Source organism: Sphaerodactylus townsendi, linkage group LG04 (genome assembly GCF_021028975.2).
Source record: "Sphaerodactylus townsendi isolate TG3544 linkage group LG04, MPM_Stown_v2.3, whole genome shotgun sequence".
Taxonomy (NCBI): Eukaryota; Metazoa; Chordata; class Lepidosauria; order Squamata; family Sphaerodactylidae; genus Sphaerodactylus; species Sphaerodactylus townsendi.
Genome location: NC_059428.1, coordinates 111561875 through 111583521, shown reverse-complemented (window position 1 = coordinate 111583521; position 21647 = coordinate 111561875). Strand labels below are relative to the sequence as shown.

General features: G+C 41.5%; 1 protein-coding gene and 1 non-coding gene across 2 annotated transcripts; both read right to left on the bottom strand.

Moving 5' to 3' along the window:
• Positions 1-2003: 2003 nt before the first annotated feature.
• TRNAF-GAA lies at positions 2004-2076 on the bottom strand. The gene has a single exon. It is a non-coding gene; the product is annotated as a tRNA-Phe (tRNA).
• Positions 2077-3983: 1907 nt separating this feature from the next.
• Positions 3984-21239, bottom strand: TGDS (TDP-glucose 4,6-dehydratase). The gene is made up of 12 exons (XM_048494756.1): positions 21089-21239; positions 19166-19232; positions 17850-17918; positions 16897-16987; positions 15465-15607; positions 14222-14320; positions 12830-12889; positions 11989-12032; positions 10227-10392; positions 8006-8064; positions 5542-5639; positions 3984-4612 (listed from the first exon to the last, which is right to left on the bottom strand). Exons 1-12 carry the CDS (start codon positions 21166-21168, stop codon positions 4527-4529), a joined length of 1062 nt encoding a protein of 353 aa, XP_048350713.1. The 5' UTR covers positions 21169-21239; the 3' UTR covers positions 3984-4526.
• Between the last annotated feature and the right edge of the window lie 408 nt (positions 21240-21647).

Below are 21647 nucleotides of genomic sequence, written 5' to 3'. Positions count from 1 at the left end.
GTGCACAATGCAGCTTGGGGTCAGGAAGTAAGAACAAATATTTGGCCATTTCCCAGGAGTCGTATGGAATACCTAGGGAAATTGGTGAGCAGTACTTGCTAGCCTGGGCCATCAAGCTATGATACCAGCACTATCTATGTACAGCCTCATATTATAATTCCTTTTACCTTTCAATCACTTTGCCGTCATGAGGGTTGCTGCCCTCTAGGCTTTGGTTGAGACTTTCCTGGGATTACAGCTGATCTCCAGGCGACAAAGATCAGTTTGCCTGGAGAAAATGGCTGCTTCAGAAGGTGGGCTTCATGGCATTATACTCCATTGATGTTACTCCCCTCCCCAAACCCCACCCTCCTTATCATATTGGAATTCTTTGACCCATACAACAACAACATTGACTGCCTGAAACAAACATACCTAATGGCAGCTTTGCAAATTCAAACTTCTTTCCGCAAGTCATAAGATTTCCCTGAAAGAAGGAACCACATATTTATTGCATCGTAAAACATTAAGCCTGGAAGCAACATGAAGTTCGTCAGAACTATCCCATGCTCTGAAAAAATAGAGATGAAGATACTCATCCAAACAGAGTTTGCTGTGTGTACATGTTGAAAAAGAAAGCAAAATGTACCACATCAAGAGAATCTGCATAGAAAGGACAAGGACATACATACGCAGATCTCAGAATTCAGTAGGAAACAGTGTCACTGTGAATGCGTAAAGGTCAGAGGTAGTAACTGCAACTCTGTGAGAAAAATTGGCAGAAGACAAAGATCACCAACAAACTGGATCTATGGGAAATTTTCTCTCTGGGTGTAAGTACAGATTTTCCCAGAGATATCTTTTGTTCTCTGATGATGGGGAGTGCAAAACCCATGTGGGAAAGGAAAACTTCCTGGACCCCAACGGGACATTAGTGGAGCACACAGTTATAACCCTGCACAATTATACCCCTTTCTTCTTTATCAGAATCGAGTCCCTCAAAGGTATTTTGCATTTAATGTGGCTTTGATATTCCTCAAAGGAGAGGGGGCATTTCTTTGTTGCTTCTCAGTCACATAGTGTCTCATCTTGTTATCCAGTGAGTGTTTAGACATGAATTCCCTAAACAAATAAACTTATTCTTGCAAATGGATTGTGCCAGTACCTAGTCCTAGAATAACTCACACCTTCAAGCAAATGTGCCTTTGCTGAATAATCTGGCCCAAATAGATGGTATAAAGACCATGGATCTCTGTCTACTGGCAAATGGTAAATTGTATGTGCAGCCGTGATTCAGAGGGAGGAGAAATTATCCAATTCCTCAACCACTCTTTTTTTCATTGATGGAAATTGGGCACTTTGTTATTTCAAAAAAATCCGTTAAACAGGATCCAGTTTTCCACCAACAAGTCCATACAAATGGAAAGTTGTTCTTCAATGCTTAAAGGGAGCAGTACTAAGCAGGTAAATTCAGAAGTTCCATTTTATTCAATGGCACTTACTCTCAGGAGAATGCCTTTGGGATTAAAGCCATTTTAAAAAAGTTAACTCTGTAAAGGAAGCTCTCTTCCCAGTGGGATCCAGCTAAATCTGAAACTGGTGTGGGTGCTGATTACTTCCAGTTGTCAGCAACTGAAATTGCAGTTAATATATTTTGAAACTGAATGTTGTGCAATTGTAATGTTAAGTATTTATAATGTTTTTTGTATAGTTTTATAAAATGATGGAAACCACCCTGAGCCTTTAGGGAAGAATGGTGAATAAATCTACTACTACTGCTGCTGCTGCTGCTGCTGCTACTTTGAGGGTGGGGTATGCATCATTTTAAAACCTTCCCTGCCAAGCTGATCTTGCAAGACTTTGTGAATGTGGTAAAGGAGGGGTGAAGGAGTGTAGCCTTTTGAATGAGATTCTGGCACCTTTCTGAGGCTCCCATAAAGACAAGAGGCATGACACTCAGTTGCTACACTCTTCAGGCAGAATTTGCATGGGATAGCCTGAGAGAGAAAAAATTCAACCTATCTTGCCGAAACCCGGGATTGAACCAGGGACCTTTAGATCTTCAGTCTAACGCTCTCCCAACTGAGCTATTTCGGCTGCTGGGCCCACACTTGCCATCTCAGCGCAGAAAATAGCTTTAGGACTGGCTTAGAGGTGCTGAAATTTGCAACTTTTGCCTTTGAAAAGTTACGGTTGTGAAAATTGCTGTACTTTGACCAGCTGCTCAGCCAGTTTGTCTACCTGTTATGCTAGTGTTGCATGAATTGATTCTCCAATGAACAATGTAGCTCTGCTATGGAAAAAAGCATTTAAGCAATCTAAAGGGACTTTGTTAAAAACAGTTTGAAATGTTGATGCTTCCTTCATAGAAAGTTATTTCCCTCTGTATCAAGGCATAGTGATTCCTGCTTCTGTTGGCATTATTAACTTGGTTTAATACGTCTTTTACAAGAGGTAAATAATGAGAATCAGAATGTTTTTGTGCAACAGAAAGGGAGGGAGTGGTGTGTGTCATTTATTGACTGGCTAAGCAGTATAAAATAATCATTTCTATGTTGCAAAAAGAAACATGACAGGTAATTTCCCATCATTTTCCATGTTCAAATTATTAAAATGTCACCTAGCCGTAATGGGCTTTGTCATGGTGTCTTTCAGTAGAAATTATCCAGAATTTGCTTTCAAGGATCATTATATTTAACTGTAAAGGATCATTACATCTACGACCTCCTGGTGGTAGCTGGAGATCTCCTGAATTCAGCAACCTGCTGAACATAGGCATATTCTTGGCTCGTGGAAAATTAGGAATTGGGAATTTTAAAAAAGCTTCTGGAGAAGAGCTGGCCCTTAGAACAGAATATTGTACAAGTGACCACAGTGCATAGTGCTGCCATATAATTTTTTAAACAGAGGAATTGGCTCAAAATGTGGTTGTCCTTACTTACAGAATAAGAGTTTGAAGTGAGAAGATAACTACTACTCTTTACACATTTTATTTATTTATTTATTTATTGCACCTCCCTAAATCCCCCAGGGCTCCATTTCCATATATAGTGGCAATGGAGGCCTCTCCCTGTGACATCACTGGTTCCTTGCTATGATGTCATGAATGTTGCATTCCGGAATGGTTTATGCTTCTGTATAAGCCACGGCACTGCACATATGGTCAGGGCAACATTTACAATGAAATCAATAGGCTGGTGATATGTCATCCTCAAGAAAAGCAGAAATGCACATCCTTTACAGGAGAACCACAAAAATGATATATAAGTCTTTTGGCAAAGCTAGTCACTCTGCTTTGGACTCCCGCAATCCAGAGTATGTCTATAAAAGCAGAGATTGATGATAAACCAAGATGGCATCTCATCAAAATAATGCAGAATTTGTCTGAATACTCAGTGCCAGCTGACGCCTAGCTATAACGGGACGGGGTGGGGACCGGCACACCCGGCGGGTGATGGTGGGGTCACATGAGGGGTGGAAAATTGCCCTCAGACCCCTTTCCCTCTCACCCGGCCAGGCCCCACAGAGGCTGTTGCTGGGCATCCGTGCCCAATCCTGCCTCAGCATAGCTATAAGGGGGCAGGGTGGGGACCTGTGCAAAAAAAGGAGCAAATCTCTTCTCTTCCCCTCTCCTCCCCGCCCTCCAAGCAAAATGCCAGATAAGTAGGACGGGAAGGGAACACAGGAGGCCAAATGCCGGTTGGGGGCAGCGTGGGGAGGGGGCTCCCAGGCGCATGACAGTACCTTCGGCAGGGGGCAGAAAACTTGAAGTCTTCCCCAGGCTCCATTTTCCCCAGTTACACCTCTGGCCGGCACCGTGGAAAATAGAACACACAGTAACCTCAAGAGAAGTAGCATGGCAGAGAAACCCACAAATGCACTGCTTAGCACCAACAATGATTCATAAAACAATCAAGTCAGTTACAATACTACTGTCTCCTGGATATTCCGCGTCATATCTACTTGAAAATCAAGGAGAAAAAAGTGCCAGTAGATACAGGTTCTATAAGAGAATCTCTTGTTTCTGTAATTTCACACATTTCAGGTGTTAACAAAGGATTCCATAGCACTGTACAACACTTATTCTGAAACAGATGACAAAGCAATTGTCCCTGGAAAACCAGCACAGAGAATACTGCTCTTTTTGTGACAATACAAATCTGGAAACAGAAAGAACTAGAAAGGGTTGGTGTAGGACTGCCTTTTTTAAAAGAAACAACACATATAATACAAAATAGTTGTACCAAAATGTACAAATAACAAAAATGACTTTAATTCCAATTTTTAATAAAAAATACTTTAAAGCTTCAATATTGCATTAGAATGCTGATGAAATTAAGATGGTCCTATTGGCATTAAGATTTCTAAAATTTCTTTCTAGTGTCTTTCTTGATAGTGTTGATGATTCACATTTTATATTTACTGAAGACATGGCAGCTTCAATTCTGGCCGCTCCATGAAGTTCCCCTCTCTCTCTCTCGATAGAACTGTGGCTTTGAGGTAGAATAATTTCCTTCTTTTTTGTCCTTGTAGCTGCGCCATACAAGTCATCCCGATTCTTGCAAAACAGGATAAGGCTCCAGAGCGCTCCCTGCATTCTTCCAGTTGTGGAAGTTCTCTTGATACCATTCAACTAGCATGAGAAAAGGACAAGTTTTAAAAATATTAATAATTACAGCCTATACAATCTTACAGCACAGCTTTACACAGTTTTATACAGTCATAACCCAGAAAATTCAGTGAGACTGGCTGATAACTTATGAGCATGCAGGATTTGGCCCTAAAGTTATTTCTGAGGCTCAAAATTATGAGAATAAATTTTGGAAGCAAGTTTCCAGCTTGTGACAATGGAGAAAAACCTCAGCCTAGGATATCAGTCAGCTTAGGGATTTGGAACAGAAAGGCATGGAGTTTAAAAAATCAGAATATTATGAATAGAATTTAATTATTATTGGAAGGGTGACAACACTGAACATTTAGGATTTGTGTAATTAGAATAAACCAGAGCTGGAATTTAGGCCCAGAGTGCCTCCCAGCACATAAGAGACCATTCAATGATGCTAACTTCTTATGACACTGGACACACTTGTGGCAATTGTGTTCCACAAAACATAAACCTGACATCTAAATTCTATATTGACTGTTTCCAAATGAACCACATAACTTCATGGAGCATTCAGAGTTAACACTGGAAGCTGCCCAAATGGAGTTAGAGATTTGCCAGTTGCAACTAGTAACCACTGTCTCTAGATTTAAAAAAGTTAGCCAAGTATCCTCTGCTGACCTGACCCAATGAAATACAAAATTAAGCGAGGTTATTCTGTTACAAAAAGCTGTTCCATAATACAGGCAATCCAGTTCATGTTTGACTAGCTTCCCCCCCCACCCCCACCCCCGCACTCACCACTTTACTTCCATCTCATTAAGCATCACATTTATATTTGCATGTAATGGGAGAGGGGTAGCTTTTATGTAACTTGCTTTCAAATCTGCAGCTACCCATTCCTATGAATGGCATTGGCCAAGGTAGTTCCAAACCAATGTGTTGGCAGCATCACCTACTTGTTTTCTTTATTCCTTCTTTCCAGGGTACTTTAGGTCTCCAACCCAAGCTGTGCATTTTTCCAGAGTTCATTGGATATCCCAAGTCATTTGTAGGTCTTCAAAAAAAATGACGAGAAAAATACAACCAGAATTAAATTGCACACCACCTCAAGCAATTCATGTGTGATTTGGACCCCCCCCCCCATGCAAATACAAGTTTAGTCCTTTCAGTACCCTCTTCTTCTACAATGGTCCTTCTGTTGATCCTCTAACCTCTTTAGCAAATGTACTAAACCACCATTTACGTCACCATTTACGTCGTGCATACAAGCCACTAAAAGATTTCTAGTCTCTGACTAGATGGCTACAACTGTTAAACCACATAAGAACAACAGAAATCAGAAGTTCCAGTTCCAGTCATTGCTAATGGTGACATCTCTCCCAAGAGGAGAAGCTCCCCCTCTGTTCATTTTGCCTGGAATGTGATCCTGGGGAAAGACCAACTTTGTAGGAGATATGAAGCTGGAAGAGGAAGCACTTTGCTCGGCTAAGGTGGGTAGGAGGATGAGTGAAGGTACTACAAGTATGCCAGCTGCCCTGTCTACTTCTCCCACTGTCTTCTAGACAGAGGAAGGCTGAGGAGGCAGCACTGACTGTCAAAGCCTTAGAGATGCAGTACTACCTGTGAAACATGATGGAAAGAAAGAAAAACAAAAGGATAATTTTGCCATCCTCCTTATGTTGTGACCAGTGAGAGCTCTAGATCTGCTAAAAGATGAATACTATCTGTTTGTACCCTCATTTAATGAACTGAGTCTTAGATCACAGATCGCCATTTTATTTGAATGGAAAACTTCACTGTGAAACAGAAACACTCTCTTAAAATTGTTTTCCTAAAAGAGATAATAGGAAAATAGTTACTATCTGGAGGAGAAGCAAATGAACTACAACTGTAACTCATCTTGAAAAAAGAAAGTTTATCCTGGTGACTGATTTTTTGGAAGGAGGAGAGGGTAGGAGATTGCATGGAGATTGGACTGAATAAAACTGAGTGAATTAAGGACATTTGTGAGCCAAGAAGGACATCTAGTGGTGAAAGTGAAGATGGCAGATAAAAAAAGAACATGAGCTGGATCGGACCCTATAAAAAAAATAGAACTGTTGTTAATTTCCATAGGAAATTATATGTCAGATATGGAGAACAAGATGATGCGGGAAATATCAGACATACAAGAAGATTAAAGGGCTAGCTACTAACTTTAAAAGGATTTCAGAGGTGGAATGAGTTAGTGAACTTCATGTCTCTTTCTGTTGCAGAAATAGTGTCTATGGTGGATAGAATGTATCATGTAAGATCCTTAGCAGCCAAGAACAAGAATCTCCTGCAGGTCATTTAAAGAAGAGATATTATTACCAGTAAAAAAATACAGTTTCAAGGTTGCGACCTAATCTTCATGAAAGAACAACCATGTGAGATACTGCTGAAATGTAAGGAGTATCAATTTCTCACAGATGCTTTGAAAAAGAAGAAAATTCTCCTTAGACTAATTTCACCTTCAATTGAGCCTACCAGAAGATCACAGATATTCAAGATGTGAGACAGTTCTTCAATAAGAACAAATCTTCAGACAACCTGAAAGTTGTTACCTTTTCTTTTGAATTCTTTTTATGGAGAGCAACATAACACCAATGGGTTAAACTGAGAATCAGGGGGGTAGGAGAGACAGAATAAGACAAAAGTTATAGATTTAAGATTTAACTAAAGGGGTTAGAGTAATTATAAATCCTTAAATAATTTGAAAATGGTTGTACATAACACAGGGGCATGCAACAGATAGAATGAGATAGACAGAGAAAGTTAGTAAAAATGAAATGTTATATATTTTTGTCGCTTGTTATATATCATTTATGTACAAATACAATAATATTAGTGGAAATAATTTTTTTTTAAAGTGGGAACTTTAATAACATAAGCTGGTATAAAAGTAAATGGGCTTAGTCAGAAATATTATATATAAGATGAAGGCAGGAGAGAAATCAGCTATAATTCTTTTTCTCTTTTTATTCTTCTATTCTGATCTTTTTTAAATTAAATGTCACTGTATGGGTTATTTTCTGAGGAATGGAGGCTAAAGTTTTGTATTTCATATCTGTTTTTTCTTTTACCTCTCTATGTAGGATGGCTCTTACACCATCTTGTAGTTGATATAATATTAAAAATTATTACTTCTTAAAAAAGAATAACAGAAGTCAGTCTATATGCCTAACTGAGCACCCCTATCACATATGTACACTGTAGCATTTGGTCAGAAATAAATACAGGTCCAGCTACAAGAGGCAGTGGCTGTGGGTCCATCCCATAGCTGCTGACATCATTTTAAAAGCATTTGTAGTTCTCTAAAGATTGCTGTGAAACCCCAATCCACACCTGAAGCACAGATATTTGCATAGCAAAAATTCTTCGTACTCGTTACAATCCTACCTGTCTTTAACGTAATCCATCCAGTATTCTGTCTCAGATTCTGAACTTGTATTCTTTATCTGTGAATTAAAAAACAACTATGTTACCAGGGAAAAAATTTAACCCAAGGCATATCTATCATATTCTGTATCCCCACATTTCTGGTGTACAATTGTAAACAGCTATTTAATGGGTTTATACAGGTTAACGGAGCTATCAATACATTCTTCAATGTCAATTTCATAACAATTCAGCATAAGGTCTCTTAAATTTGCAGTGCTGACAAAGAAATACACACAGTCCAGATTACCAAGAATGTTTATCCAAAGAAACACACCACTGCAGATGAATGCTGCTAAATGCACAGAAGTAATTATTTATTTACTCATTTAGCAAATGTTTATCTCACCCTCCTTTCAGGGAGCTCTTTATTCTTATTACAACCACCCTGTGAGGTAGGTTTGGGGATGTGAAGGCTAGGATAAACTCCCCCACTCCACTCCACCCTAGGACTGTTTTTCCAACAGAAAAAAATGGGAAAATTTTGAGAACACAGCAAAAATGGCAGGGGCGAGAGGACGGGAATTCATCTAGCCTGCTCTGAATTGTCCGCCCAGGTCAACACAACGCAGGTCAACACAAAGCACAAAGAAACAACTGCTCTCCTCCTGTCTGATAGAGATCCACGACTTACAAGTTTGGTTGCTCAATACTTCTCACAGATTTTAAAATTGTAATGGTTAAATCTTAAAAATTTTAAAGTGAAGACTTGTATGAATTATAAATAAAGATATAACATAATCTCCAATGTTATCTTTTTATAACATCAATTTTAACCATAACTTTTACCATCTTAACCTATAAATCTTTCTAGTGATATGTACATTTTAATTTTATGACAACAACGGTATTTGTACTTGTACTAATCGTGACACAGGCTCCCAATTTGTTTCTGAGCCCAGTCCAAGGGCTGGTTAAGACCTTTCAAGCTCTTAATAGTATGCAACCCACAAATCTGAAGGACTGTGTCTTCCCTTATGTTACCATTTGCCATCTATAGTCCTTCTGCAGGGCCATATTCCCACTGAAAGCAGCCCACCTGGCATCATCCAGAGCCCTTGCCTTTTCCATTGCAGCTCCCACTTTGTAGAAAGGGCTCCCTGAGGGGTGGGGGTGTTCTGCCTCTTGATATTGCCAGGAGGCAGTGCAAGGCTATTTTATTTGCTGAGATCTTAGTAGGGTGTCAGCTGCAGGCATTTACTTAAGGAGAGGGAGTGTTATTCGCCCGTATGCAATCTGGGTTTGGAATTATAATCTGCCTTGAGCTGCAAAGGAGAGGAAGAGCATCTCCTCACTATGTTCCAAAAATGTTAACAGCAGGAATTTATGCTGCTAGTTCTGTGTAAATACTCTCAACTGAGCAGACAGTTGTGTAATTACAATATGGTTTTATTAAAGAATATACATAGTAAAACAAGAAATGAACCTATGCACACAAAACATACAACATCTGACTAAGAGAAAAGGAAAGAAGTTGGCTAGGGTTTCAGGGATGGGTGATGGTTACCAGTCTTTAAGGGATGTCCAGGGAAAGCAGGGCTGAAGAGGAAAACGACCAGCGTCTCCAGGAACAAAAGAAAAAGCCCACAAGCAAGTGGGCCTGTGGGCAAGGATTCAGAACATGAACACACAACATGAATGGCCAAAGGACCAATATCTGTACCCCAAATTGGATCCTGAAGCAGTATGAGCTAAATTGGCAGGAAAGCCAGAGACAAAGGCTCAATTGATTTTCCAGGAATCCAACAAAAATAGGAGAGGCTTGATGAGTCGTCTGTACCCAAGAGAATTCCTGGACTGCTCTTTTGAATACTGACTGATTGCTAGAATGGGTGCAGATAGGATAGTTAATGGTCTGCTCAGAGTGTTGATTAAATCAACTTAGGGTGACACAATGGGGATTAGCTATCTCCAATGTCCAGCCAGGCACATCTTAAAGCCACGGGGAAAGTTCAGATACCAACCACCTTCCTGCCCAGGCAGGACAAACAAGATGGATCCCAGAATTCTCTGAGAGGCAGCCATTTTGTGGGAAGCAGCGTCTTACTCTTATGTAAGTTTTTAGCCCCCATGCCTTTGTGACACCCCTTAGTTTAAAAAAAACACTTTTTTCCCACCCCAAGTCATCATTCATAATATATTATTTATTCACATTCAATTGCCAATTCTATTTATTACTCACTAGATGGATTAGTTCCTTGGCAAGCTGTGTAACTGACAGCTCAAAACTGGTCCCAATGTTATAGATTTCACCAGGCTGTCCTTTCTTCATCACAGTAAGAAAAGCTTCTGCTACGTCACTGGCATAAAGAAAATGTCTCCTCTGCAGTCCTGAACCATGAATGCAACTAACGAAAGAAACAAGAAAGCAAGAATATTTTAATCTAATTTGCAGGGAAAAAAATTAGGGGAACTGTTTGATGTTCAAGTTTGACTTGCAAGATGACAAACAGCAGAACTACAGCGGAGCTGATAATATGTCAGAGAAAGTGCTGTGATCCAGGAGGTGTGCAGAGCAAATCTCACCACTGGCATGGATTTGTTAGAAGATCCTGGACAAGCAGATCTCTCTCCATTTCAATTCACCACCACCACCACTCACATTTGCAATATGGAGAAAATACTGCCCTACTTTACAGAACTGATGAAAGGATTGCAGCACGACAAAGGCTGAATCCAGAATGCACACAATCCTCTTTGTTTGTTAAGAACCTGCATGTGAGCAGTTCCCCATGACTGAAAGTTTCCTAGTTTGGGAAGGTGTCAATCAAAACACCAATCTGTCCAGTCCCAGATGCAGGTACTGAGGGAAGTTTTCTCTCCCCCACCTCCCAAAAAGTATTTCATTGTCGCTGTGTCTGCAATTTAAATGACAACGTAAACTGGAGTGTGACTGAACATTTCCTAAACTTGGAAGCTTTTAATTGTACTCCATGAGCAAGAGGAGGTAGGAATACACAAGAAAACCACACACGTAGCTATTATGAAATTATTTAAGCTTGAGAGGATGGCTAAAGGCAACCAGCACTGGGAACCCTAAAATTGCTACGTAAGAGCGGAATACTATCTTGGTCCAAATTAGATGTTTTTAACTTTGTCACCAGAGGAGAGATTTGGTGACAAGCAAAAGGAGAATTAAGATTACCTAGAGGGAAAGAGAATGAAGTATCTTAACATCAATGGCACAGGATAGCACAACCTCATCAGAAGCTAAGCAGGGTCAGCTCTGGTTAGTACTTGGATGGGAGACCACCAAAGAAAGCCAAGATAGAGACAGCCAATGGCAAACCACCTCTGAATGTCTCTTGCCTTGAAAACCCTCTGGGGCTACCATAATGTCGGCTGTGACTTGATGGCACTTTCCACCACCAGAGGAAATAGCTAACAAATGCAACCTTCATTCTTAGTATTTGTGAGGGCCAACAAATCCAGGCATTACCCAACATGTGCAGAGGAAGAACATGTAAAAGCAACCTGGCCTTGCTGTAATACCCATGCATGATCATTGGCTTGTAAGCACAGAGTCTAGATGCCCATCTTGGTTCTTGTGATTGGAAACTCTGCTTTTTCAAACATTCCTGAGTACAGGGACACATACACATCGCCCAAGCACATAGACTCACTGGTCACCAGCTGGAAATCATGTGCAGATGGGGTCACTGTGCCTGTGCCAACTCCCTCTCTACTCAATGTCACTCCTATTAATGGGCTTCTGTTGGCAAACAAAGCAAGTTAAAAAGCCTTGTGGGGGAGTATAACTTTTGCAGTTATCAGAATATTCAGTTACATGACCTTTTAGTATGTAGAAGTTGTCAGGATTTCAGCTGTTGTCATTTGAGCAAATAGATTTTGAGGCGTAAGATTGCATTTCAAATATGCCACAATTGACTGAGTCGTGTTGCCAGATAATTTTTTTCTTAAACAAACATGATGACTATACGTACCATTTTCTGTTCTGTTGCAGAAGAGAAATAAACTTTGGAATAACCTGAAAAGGAATAAAAACATATTTGTTCATTCAGACTAGTTGAGGAAAACACAGCCACAATTTTCTCATGGAAAACGGTAATGCAAAAAAATGCACGGCAGCTCGGATCCAGCTTATTCTGGTGAGCTATGTATGGCTGAACACAGACAGTGCTATTTAAAAAGTTTAAAACCTTCTGATCGTCTGTTGGCCAAGCAAAGAGAAACAGGGATCGGATACTGCCATGTGTCTCCCTGACAACAGATTTAAGGAATGAATGAGACCGGCCTTCCAGTTCTGCCCAAATCCACTCTAGAGCAATTGGAAATCAAGGAAGAATTCCTCCCCCCCACCACTCCCCAACTGAGGAAGTTAGGCACGCAAACAGTAAAGATGGACTTTTGACAAAGTGTCTCTGCAAACTTGAAAAGAACATGGAGAATCCAGGTATAGTGAAATCACTGATAAAATTTAGCAAGAATACTCATGCAAAGATGTGGACTGGACAAATTGTTACACCAACAGGATTAGATAACAAGTGTGGTGCAGTGGTTTGGTATGTAGATATGTCAGACTAAGATCTGGAACAGCCAGGTTCAAATCCCCATTTGCGCCACGGAAGTTTGCTAGGTGACCTTGAGCCAGTCACATATTCTCAGTCTGACCTTCCTCATAAGGTTGTTGTGTGGATAAAATGGAGGATACGAGAAGGAAAGCTGCTTTGGGTCCCCACTGTGGTGAAAGGTGGGATATAAATGAAGTACACAATTGTATGAAGTCTTATCAAAGCTATCAGGAAGTTCTTTAATCAAACTGACCTTTTCTGGAAACTGGTGGGGTCCATAGACATTGCTGCTTCGTGTTATAACCACTGGGAACTTTAAAACAGACAGTGAAAATGTCAAAATTTCAAAATACCCAACACAAATAGCCATAAAAAGCTTACACAATACTTTCCTGCGGAGTAATCAATGCTCTTAACACAGCTAGAGAGTAAACATTCAAATACATCGGACAGAAGGATCTATTCTAACCTTCGGATTTCAATTCCATAATGTATCATCATCAATTTTGTTTATTACGGTCATAGACCAGAAGTTATCAGGTATAGAATATAAAGTCCACATTATACATTTCCAGGTTCAAATACAAAATAAAATTGAAGTAACAAGATTTCTAAAAGCCGGTTATTTAAAACCCTAATGAAAGCTCAAATTGAAAGCTGGAATAATCTTTGAACAAGGTGTACAATTAGTAATCCAGACGCCATGCCCTTATTGTCCAGTTTGTCCGTGCCTCTTGACAATAGCAATCCTGGTTTTCTCAAACAGTATACAAAATAGATAATCCTTACTCTCTGATGTGAATCTGTACAGCAGCTGGTTCTCTCCCTACAGTTTTTAGGCACACTTATCTGGTCTGGGCAACTGAAAAAGTGTAATTTCCCCATCAGGCCCAGCAATAGTCACCCGTGTTTCTCTGGCAAGAATTGCCTGCTTCCAACACAGAGCAGCAGGAAAGTGAAGCCACCATTTACTCCCCTGAAGACCATGCTACTGTGCCCCATGAAGCCATGGATGCTAGGAAAGCAAAGCCTGAACTCTTCACTGTAATGTAGCAGCTCAGAAAAATCTGTAAGATGCAGGCTTATCACCATTAGCCCCACTGAGAAACTGTATTCCAAGTTGAAGCTCTATTTTTAATCAAAAATATTAATATTACTAAAATATTTATACCCTGCCTTTTCTCATGGTTCAAGGTGGCCTACATGTAAGTAAAACCAACTAAAATTGGAAATAAAACCAAATATGTCATTTCCCCACTAAAGTATGTCTGCTCCAAAATCCCCAGCAAATCAACAAGTCATGCAGGTCCTCCTAGAAATCTTCAACTGGTGGGGTGGGGGGACTCATAAATGTGCAAGACAAAAGAGAAACTATACAGTCGGATTTTACACCCAGGAAAAAGTGTCACTTACATGTAATCTGGTCATATCAATTTTATTCAAGCCCATTCAAAAGTTAAGGTATTAAAACATTTTATTTAAATTTCAAAATGAAAGCACAAAAACTGCAAAATAAGATGGATGAATCACCATTTTCAGTGGCTTTTAACTGTAATTAGCAATGAACCAAGGCATACTGGTAAATATGTTCAGACATTTCAGAATAACAGCAGTAGCCAGAAAGTCAAGGCCTGTTTCCTCTTACCTGATACCTTTCCCAATAAGACTGAACAAAGCATTCAGCTGCTGCCTTAGATGTTGCGTAAGGGTTTGTGGGCAATTTAGGTGATGATTCATCAAATTCCTAGAACAAGAAGTCTGTTTTACTTTGCTTTTTCACTGGACTTTTGAAACTTTCATAAAATTTGGCTGCAAATGATAAGGGTACACTCGAGATGAGAGACACAGTCATATAACTATTGAAAGAGCACCATATTTGATGACGACTGTTGACATTAACATACTGACAACTATACTGCCCTGACCTGGATGGCTCAAGCTAGCTCAGCCTCATCAGAACTTCACAGCTAAGTAGGGTTGGTTCTGATTAGTACTTTGGATGGTAGACCACTAAGGAAGTTCAGGGTTTGGCAGTATAAGTGCTATTAACTGAGTATATCCCATGCCTTTCAAATGTTGATTAGCTGTGCCATGCCTCTATATTTTTATCATATTTCAGTGATACTTTCCTAGACCTGAGTTTATGCAAACTCTACTTTGCCTATGTACTAAACAACTGGAAATTGCTCTTTTGATTGGATCTGGTTGTAAACTGACTGATCATTGTAATACCCACCAAGGAAGTTCAGGGTTGCTGCACAGAAGCAAGCAATGGCAAACTACCCCCAGACCTCTCTCTCTCTCAGCTAGAAAACATGCAGGGTCACATAAGTTGGCTGCAACTTGACACCACTTTCCACCAACAACCATACTAGCCAATTCATTATCTCCTGGTAGTGCTAAATTATATAGCACATACAAGAGTTCTCTCTGCCCCGCCCTCCGTACTTGAGTAATTATTTCTTTCTATATCCTCTAAGTACAACAAGTTCTTTTCCTTCAATCAGGAGCTAGACAAATATTTGTTCTATTTACTCAGCAAGACAAAAGGCCTATTTAATTGGGAGAGTCTTGGGATGATACCCAAGGACTGGGAGTATTCTGTTCCCTTTAAAGCTAGCGGGAACAAAGTTTGCTTCTGGCCAAATTTGTAACAGGACATTCCTTCATTGCATATTACCTTAGTTCTTCCAGCGTTTTCTAATTGCCCAACACCCCACCCACTGAAGGCAAGATATCCCTTTTTATAAGCAATGCCATGGAAAAATCAAAATGCAGCCAACTTCAATTTGTGTATCGTTATCATAAAACTGTTAGCCATCATAACACTGTTAATCCTGAAAGTACACAGAAGTCATAACACCCCCTATATAATAAGTCAAGCTTACCTTATCGCAACTTCCGCCATAAACTTCATCGGTGCTAACATATACAAACTTCTCCACATTGGCCTCGTGAGCAGCCCCAACCAGAATGCAAGTTCCATAAACGTTAACGTAGCCAAATTCAAGTTTGTGCCAGAATGAAAGATCTAAATTTTAGGAATAAATTTTTTAGAAGAAAACAAGGTTTCAGCTAAGAAAATGAAAGCAATTAAGAATCATGACCGGAGTTCAGTAGAGGTCCCTTCTGAGCTTGGCGATGCTCATTGGGAGTTCTTAGAAAACAAAACAATCCACTGTCAAGAGTGAATCTATCTTGGAGGAATAGCAGCCTCTGCCAGGTGTAAAGTACACCCCCTCCCCAGCATTCGCTGCTTGTCTCCAGGCTGAGTTCTCAGGTAGCTAAGAGTCACAGTTGAAAGGATATAACCTGCTTGTTTGTGTTGGGAGGGGGGCTACATGCTCAGTCCTTGGAGGATGAGGATAGCCTTATGGTTGGTTGTTAAAGACCCACTTGCATAAAGGACCTCCACTTTTTGCTAAGATCAAATTAACAAGCTCTGCTGAGGATATCCGAACCCTTGGACAGTCCATGGTGACTAGAATAACACATTCTGCAGTGAGTTGAACCCTCTGGATGCAGCTTTCAGAAGGGGTGAAGAAGTCTAGCTCCCATCCAGAGAGAATGCCAAACTTTTCTGTCCCGGTGGCTTTTTTTATACCAAAGTTATTGTTTAACTGTGATTAATAGTCTGTGGTTTTATATGCTCAGATGCAGTCACAGATAGCTGTGGGGAAAATACCTTGAGCATTTGAAAAAAAAAGCAGCCTACTCATTTTTAAAATAAGTAAAAATACATTTAAGGGCCACAGTCGAGTGCTACATCAAGTATGCTTACAGTTAATAAGCTTAAATAAAGTACACTTCAGTCTGCATTTAGCACGGTCAGCGTGTACTGTATATTCAGCATTCTTCTCTGCAACTGTACAAGCAAACTCATAGCTGCAGTGAAAAGACTCAGATATATATCCCGTGAACAGGTTCCATGCGCTCTAGTATCTGCTTCTGAACGTGCTTCCTTTTCCACTTCCATTTCTACTCACACAAGATTAATGGTTTTCAGTGGGCTCTTGCACAGGGGAACTTTTGCGCCAAAAAGGAAAAAGGCAGAAATTTCCTCACAGGCCTGGAACTTACCAATAGGATCCATGCTACCTGGGCTGAATGCTCAACTGGGATCTCACCTACACATGAACATGTGTTCATTCTTGAGGACAGAGCCTTATGAACCAAGTACTTCTGGAGTAATGGTCAACAATCAGACAGGAATACTTCAACATTATAAATTGTATATCAAATTACAGGGCAATAATATTTTTCAAGAATATTTTCTTGCTTATACCATATGCCAAGAACAGGTATAGTTGCAACACTCACCTACATGGGTCTGTGCTGCAAAATGTAATACTATATCAATGTTTTCAGTCTCAAACAACATTTTTACAAAGTTGTGGTCACAGACATCTCCCTAAAAATAGGCAAAGGAAAAGCACATTAGCAGCCAATTACAGCTTTCAGATAAATACTTACTTTTCAATCGTGCCAAAAATTATACTCTATGTTTTTAAGTTGCAGCAATTTGATATATACATGTTTAATCTTGAGGGAAATGGCTGTTAATTTTGAATAAAACTGTGGCGCTATGTAATAAAATCAAGTTCTCAAAATACCAACTTCTAAAAACTACACTATGGCCCTTTCCACACGGGCCATAAACGGCGCTCTAAGGGATCGGGCAAAAAACGCCCAGTCTCCCATGGGAGCCTCGCTTTCAACACAGGCGGTAAGCTCATGGTAAAACGCGAGTGCAGCGTGGCTGACCTGGCTCCTTCCCCTCCCCAGGCCGGGAGGTCAGGCCGCCTCCAAAACCTCGCCCCTCCCGGAGGGAGGTTTTTAAAGCTGGACACCCGCGATTCCCAGCGGCATGCCGTGCTTAACGGCACCGGGCTGGGAATCTGCGTTGTTTTCTCCTTCGCCTTCCACTCACCTGCGTCAGCCGTCGTTGCCCTGCTGGAGCCTTCCGAAGACCCTCCCTCCCTTTGTCCTCCAACCCCTGGGAGGCTGCAGAGGGCAGTGTGGGCGGGTCTACGGAGCAGCGAGACAAGCTGGGCTAACGAAGGCATTTCCAGGTGAGTGGGAGAGGGACGGGAAGAGGCGCAGCCTTCCATGTGGGGTCAGCCTTCTCCTGGCGCTGGCTCTCTTGCGGGGGCCACTTGCACGCTTCTGTGCGAACGGCCCCCACCCCTGCACCGGCAGAATTCCTGCTGGTGCAGGGGCGTCCGCATGGCCCGTGCAGAAAGGGCCTATGTTACAAAAAAAATCCAGCTTACCTGGATGAATTTGTAGTTTGGTTTCCCAGAAACTGTCTCAAGATTCTTCAAACTTGCGCAGTAGTCCAGCTTAATAAACAAGCAAAGAATGCACATAAATACAACAGTCTGCTTGTCCACAGAACAAATGCCCCAACCTACCAACAGATTCACATGCAGAACTGGCTTTCCACATACCCAGCCAATGCAAAGGCAAAGCTGTATTTACATGTATATTGTTCTCATGCAACTTGCTTGTTCCAGCACCAATGAACAGGCTGGATAGCTCCGTGGACATAACTTTGGGTGGAGATACACACCTGCATACACATTCATGTCAACCAGGACTACCAGTCTGTAACTACAGCTACATCAGGGCCATACAGTTCAAGCTGCAACATACGGTCTTATTTTACAGCACATCGCAGAATTTAGAAGCAGAATAATACAACAGCCCACTGTCAAAGTCACCAGTTGTGATGATTTGTATCTTGGATTAAGATCTTTCCAGACTATTTAAATGAAGTTATTCTGATGTATACACTGAATGTAAGAAACTCACACAGTGTGTCAGGTGAGGGTAAAAACAAGAATGCAATTATCTGTATTTTTTTACCACAAGGAAATGCAACAACACATTCCTCACACATGATAATCTTATGGATTGTATTTTAAGATTTTGTATATTTTTATCTTGGCTAATCAACTGTTTATTGAATGTCGTAAGGATCCCAAGCCCTCTGATCCAGGTCTAAAACAAAGAAAGTACAATATTCTGGCAGGAGAGTAGTTTATGGACTTCCGGTAGCTCTGAAATTCCCATGGAGTCATGTATACATTCATGTATACATTCACATTCAGCAAATACCTCAGGAACACATGGCTTTTGCAGAGGCAAGTCCTGTCTTACAAACTTACTAGAGTTCTTTGAGGGTGTAAACCCTTGCTTCCTCTCATCTTTCTTCATTGTTATAAGCTATAGTTGACTAAAAGTGAAAGTCAAGCAATTAAAAGTGCAAATATAAGCAGCTCTCCATTGAAATAAATGGGATTAGAATGGTGTGACTATGTTTAGAGTAATATTGTAAATTACAGTATGACTGTTAGCATTCCAGTGGCACAGTAATTATGCATACTGATTTATAACCATATCTCTTTGTTTGTAAGTAAATAACATATTTGGTTAGATGTTGTTAGTGTTCAGGGGGGATCATTTTAATAGCATAATACATTTATAAGAAGCATGCATAAGAAAATGTATGACAAGCCAAGATCTAAAGTCTAGCAAAAATTATGATTAATATTTGATAGGTATTTGCTCAAAGAAAAGGTCTTACCTTATCCAGATTAATAATCATATAGTCTGGATATTCTTCCACAAGAGAAACTACCACATGAGATGCACTGCAGGTTTTGAGAAAACAAAATGAACACATTTGAACACATTTGAACATTTGAACACAGGTAATATTAGCAATTTCAGCAGCATTTCCATCAACTAATTTTAGGAGGTTTAACTGAGGTCCACCAATTCAACATTACAAAAGCATTTTTATGAAAAGGTAAAGTTTCCCCTTTAGTTGTGTCCAACCCTGGGGTACCACTGCAAGCAGTGATTTCATAGGCAAGCCGTTTTTGTGGGGTAGTTTGCCATTGCTTTCCTCGGCTATTCTTTACTCCCTAGCTAGGTACTCATTTACAGAACAAGGAATGGATGAATGGCTGACTTGACCAGAGCCAGCTGCCAGGATATCTGACCCACAGGGGGTTCAAACTCCTGACCTTGTGAGTGGCAGTGCAAGCACTTAACCACTATGCCACGAGGCTCCTACATTTTATGATAAGACAGAGATACTAAATACCCGCTTACAGTGTTGGGATATGCATGAATTCCAGTATGGCCAGAACCAGGTGTGACTGTACACTCTCTCTCTCTCTCTCTCTCTCTCTTTCTCTCTCTCTCGCACACACACACATAGAGCTCTCCAGCTGCTCTTATTTTTTCAGTTTTAATCTGGACAGGACAATTGCCCTTTGGGGTCATCAGGCTTCCCATAAGGGAACTTCATGGCCACTTGAATTTGCTGTCTGTTTTTTTCTTTCCGCACTTCCTGCATAAAAGCACTGGTGAAAGACCTCAGCTGACAAACTAGCACAGCATCCCCACAAGAGGTCAAAGTGACTTCTGTGCGACTGAGACAGTAGAAAACTGAATGTCGGCTCCCTGGTTCATGCATGCAGGGGCAGCAACAGAGATGGCTGGATGGCCTGCATCGCAACAAGTGGAGAATTGTGTTCTGGAACTCCCTTCTCTACAAAGGTTGCCCTGCAAGTAAAAAACTAGCTGAGCAAGCAAAAGGCATGTTTTTGTCAAACTTGGGTTTTGATGGGCTTTTAATGCAAATGCAAAAATTAAAGACATATGTTGGTGTTATTACTCCTTCATCTGTCTCAGCTGCCACAGATGTGGAAATCATTGGTGCCATCCTTACTGAGTCAGACTGAGGCAAGGGAGGGTAAATTTTTCTTATGGAATATGGGGGTGGACACCCTTTTTCCTTCCCTTCAGTAGGATCATGTTTTGGAACGACTCCTGATGAAAAGAATACCCCACATTCATGTCAGACCCTTTCTCCTTGTTGAACTGCATTTCAAAACTTATGAAAAATGTTTTTAAAAACCAAAACCAAATGGGTCCTTTAAAGCAGGAATCCACCACCAGTCTCCTGAATAGCCAAGAACCAGAGAAAGGTGTGGACTGAAGGGAAATATTCCGTGCAAGCATTTTTTTAAAATCAAAGAACATGATTCTCTTCCCCCCCCCCCCCACACACCCACACACACACACACGGGTTGCCAACTCTAGGTTGCGAAATTCCTGGAAATTCTCGACGTGGAGGGCAGGACCTCAGCAGGGCAACAGAAATAAAAACAAAAACCCACCCTCCAAAGCAGTCACTTCCTCCAGGGGAACTGATCTGTCACCCTGTAACATTCCGAGACACTGGCACGTCCCACCTGGAGGTTGGCAACCCTCCTCCACACACACTTCTCTCTCTCTCTCCCCCCCCCCCCTCCTTTTGCCTCGATTTCCAGCAAGGACATTAGACGAGTTGCCGGAGAGAACAAGGAGGAGACGCCCCGGCCCTCTGACGGAGCCCTCCGCAGCACGGAGGCAAAGGACAGCCCACCAGAAAGCAGGACATTTCCTCCTCCTCCGGACATCGCCCAAGCGCCTCGCCTCGCCCGCCCTCGCTTACATGAACCCGGCGCCGCCGGTCACCAGCACCCGCTTGCAGAAGCCCGAGGCCGCCTCAGCTCCGAAGAGGCCGCCGGACATCGTCCGAGAGAGGACGGCTCGTCCCCCTGCGGCGCTTCACTTCCGAGGCCGCGGCTGCCCATCGCCTCCCTCCCCCTCTCCGCCCGCCTCCTCCTCCTCCTCCTCCGGCGCGAGGCCGGGGAGCGCGTCTAGGGCTGCGGCCTTCATGGTGCTCGCGCGCCACGTGCGGTTCCCGTCGCAAAAATGATTCAGTGTCATCTTTCTCAGGCCTTCATTCCAGAGAGGAAATGGCCCGGTGTGGCCTCTAGGCAGAGCCACTCTTGTCTAAACAATTGGGCTGCAGTCCCTCTGCATGAGGATTATCCATAAAACTGACTAGGCTGAAGCCTGGGGGCCCTGCAGGGACCAGGGGCTTGTCAGTTTTCAGCCTTTCTGACAGGTGTTGACTGAGCAAGCATGTGAGGCAGCTGAGAGCGTTGAAAAAACACTCATTGGCTCATTCCGCACATGCAGAATAATGCACTTTCAAACTGCTTTCA